The 1,950-nt window shown below is 68.1% G+C and overlaps 1 protein-coding gene across 1 annotated transcript in view; it reads right to left on the bottom strand.

Moving 5' to 3' along the window:
* Positions 1 to 252: 252 nt before the first annotated feature.
* Positions 253 to 1,950, bottom strand: part of LOC109293170 (sperm-associated antigen 5) — a 27,973-nt gene continuing 26,275 nt past the window's right edge. The window contains exons 29-33 of the mRNA XM_019510976.1: positions 1,619 to 1,699; positions 1,330 to 1,473; positions 1,033 to 1,107; positions 872 to 952; positions 253 to 518 (exon numbers count right to left, since the gene is read on the bottom strand). Coding sequence (XP_019366521.1) covers positions 402 to 518; positions 872 to 952; positions 1,033 to 1,107; positions 1,330 to 1,473; positions 1,619 to 1,699 — 498 coding nt within the window. The 3' untranslated portion in view covers positions 253 to 401. The remainder of the gene's footprint in view (positions 519 to 871; positions 953 to 1,032; positions 1,108 to 1,329; positions 1,474 to 1,618; positions 1,700 to 1,950) is intronic.

The following is a 1,950-nucleotide window of genomic DNA, read 5'->3' as shown; positions in this document are numbered from 1 at the left end:
GCGGATCAGGCCGGGGAATCTAGGGCAGCGGGAGGAGGCGGCGGCCCCGGGGCAGGGAAGCTAGGCCAGCCCCGCCCGTGCGCCTGGCACGGCCCTGCAAGCGGGGCGCTGCATCCAGAGCAGCAGGCACAGGGCCGAGCGCAGGCCACGGCGGGCAGAGCACAACCGGGCGGCCCCAGCCCCGGCCCCCGGCCACCCCACGCGGGACCGCCCCCTGCTTGGCTCACGCATGACCCCCAGGCAGCAAATCTGGGCATGACACTTTATTGAATAAACAGATTTATGATACAAGACTGTACAGCTCCACCTCCCCCACGCGCAACACACAGGCAGGACCAGAAACCGGCTGGGCTGGGCACGGTGCAGGGCAGGTGGCCACGGAGAGCACTGGGCACCACCAGCTACAGGGTGGCTGCTGGGCACTCGCTGGCAGCCGCTGGCTTCAGCCCCAGGTACCGGAGCACGTCCTGCAGCTCCTGGGAGCTCGTGGCCACCACGTCAGGAATGGACAACAGTGCCTGGGGGGCAGGAGACAGGTTAGGAGGGGACCATGGCTGCCCCTGCGGCCCCCGGGCCAATGGCCCAGGCCCCGGCTCCGGTCCAGCCTCCACCGGCAAGAGGCCCAGGCAGGCCCCACATCACTCCCTCGTCCCGAGGGCAAGACAGGTGAGCGAGAGTAGCTGGCCAGGTCAGTGGTGCCAACTCCCTCCTGGGGCGAGGGTTCAAGTGCTGCAGCCCCAGGGCTCCTGCAGCTGGCTTAAGCCATGGGCACGGCCCAGCCAAGGCCGCAGGAGCCAGGAGGGTTGATCTGCAGCATCCCAGGCTGGCAGGGGAAGGGCAGCTCCCTCCCCGGCCCAAGCAAGGGCCTCACCTCCTTGACCTTCTCCTCCGTCTCCTCCTGACTCTTCAGCACCTTCTGCACCTGATGGAGCCGCCCCTCAAGGATCCGCCTCTGCAAGGGAGAGCGGCAGCTGCAGGCCTGCGCCAGGGAGCAGGGCAGGGGGCTCTGGGGTGCCTCCCCGGGGTCCTTACCTGCTCTAGGTACTTGCTGGAGAGCAGCGAGATCTCATTCCCCTTCTCCAGGAGCAGCTCCCGCAGCTTGTTCACCTGCAGAGCAAGTCGAGCACCAGCTGGGAGCAAGGGGCAGCCCCACGCATGGCCTCTGCACTAACCTGTGCTCAGCCCTGGCCCTGGCACCCTCTTCCTTCCCCAGGGAAGGGCCCTGCTGCCTCCTGGGAGTCAGGCCCTGGCTCCAGGCCCAGCCAGACCTCGCTGGTAAGGAGCAGCATGTGGGCCACCCCCTGGGCCCTGCCTGCACGCCAGCCTCACCTCCTGCCGCAACCAGACCTTCTCCTGGACATTGCTGGTGTCCGCAGGGGGCTGCTGGCCCCTCACCTCCTCCCACAGCACCTTGGCCTCTGTCTCCGCCCGCTGCAGTGCCCGCTGCAGCTGAGACACCTCCGTCTTCAGGCTCTGGCCACAGGAGAGATGGGGGTGAGACAGGAAATGGCAGAAGGGGGCCCGGCCTTGGCCCCCACTAGGTGTGGCATCCAGGGTGCTGCGCGTGACCCCCCAGCCTAGACCCCGGCAGCCATGCCCTCTGTCCCAGCCTGCGTACCGTGACCTCGCCACTCCTGTCAATAAGCTGCAACATCTTCTCCTCCTGCTGCTGCACCACCTCCTGCAGCTCCTTCTCGCTCTGCCGAGAGAGGGGCTACATTCAGGGCTGGCCTCTGGGGGCCCCAGTGCTGCTGCAGCTCCCCCCAGGCAGGGCACGTGATGAAGGGAGCAAGCTGGGGCCAGGAACAGCTCTGCCGGGAAGCAGTGATGGCCAGGACCCCAGGGCAGGGCTGGCACGTCTGCCACGGAGCCCCAGGCAGCCAGGCATGGGCAGCTGGCCAGAGGCCTGCCCAGGCCCGGCTCCGTGACTCAGCACCGCGGTGTCAGCCC

Source organism: Gavialis gangeticus, unplaced genomic scaffold (genome assembly GCF_001723915.1).
Source record: "Gavialis gangeticus isolate Ggan-Ray unplaced genomic scaffold, GavGan_comp1, whole genome shotgun sequence".
Classification (NCBI taxonomy): Eukaryota; Metazoa; Chordata; order Crocodylia; family Gavialidae; genus Gavialis; species Gavialis gangeticus.
This window is presented reverse-complemented; position numbering and strand designations above follow the sequence as displayed.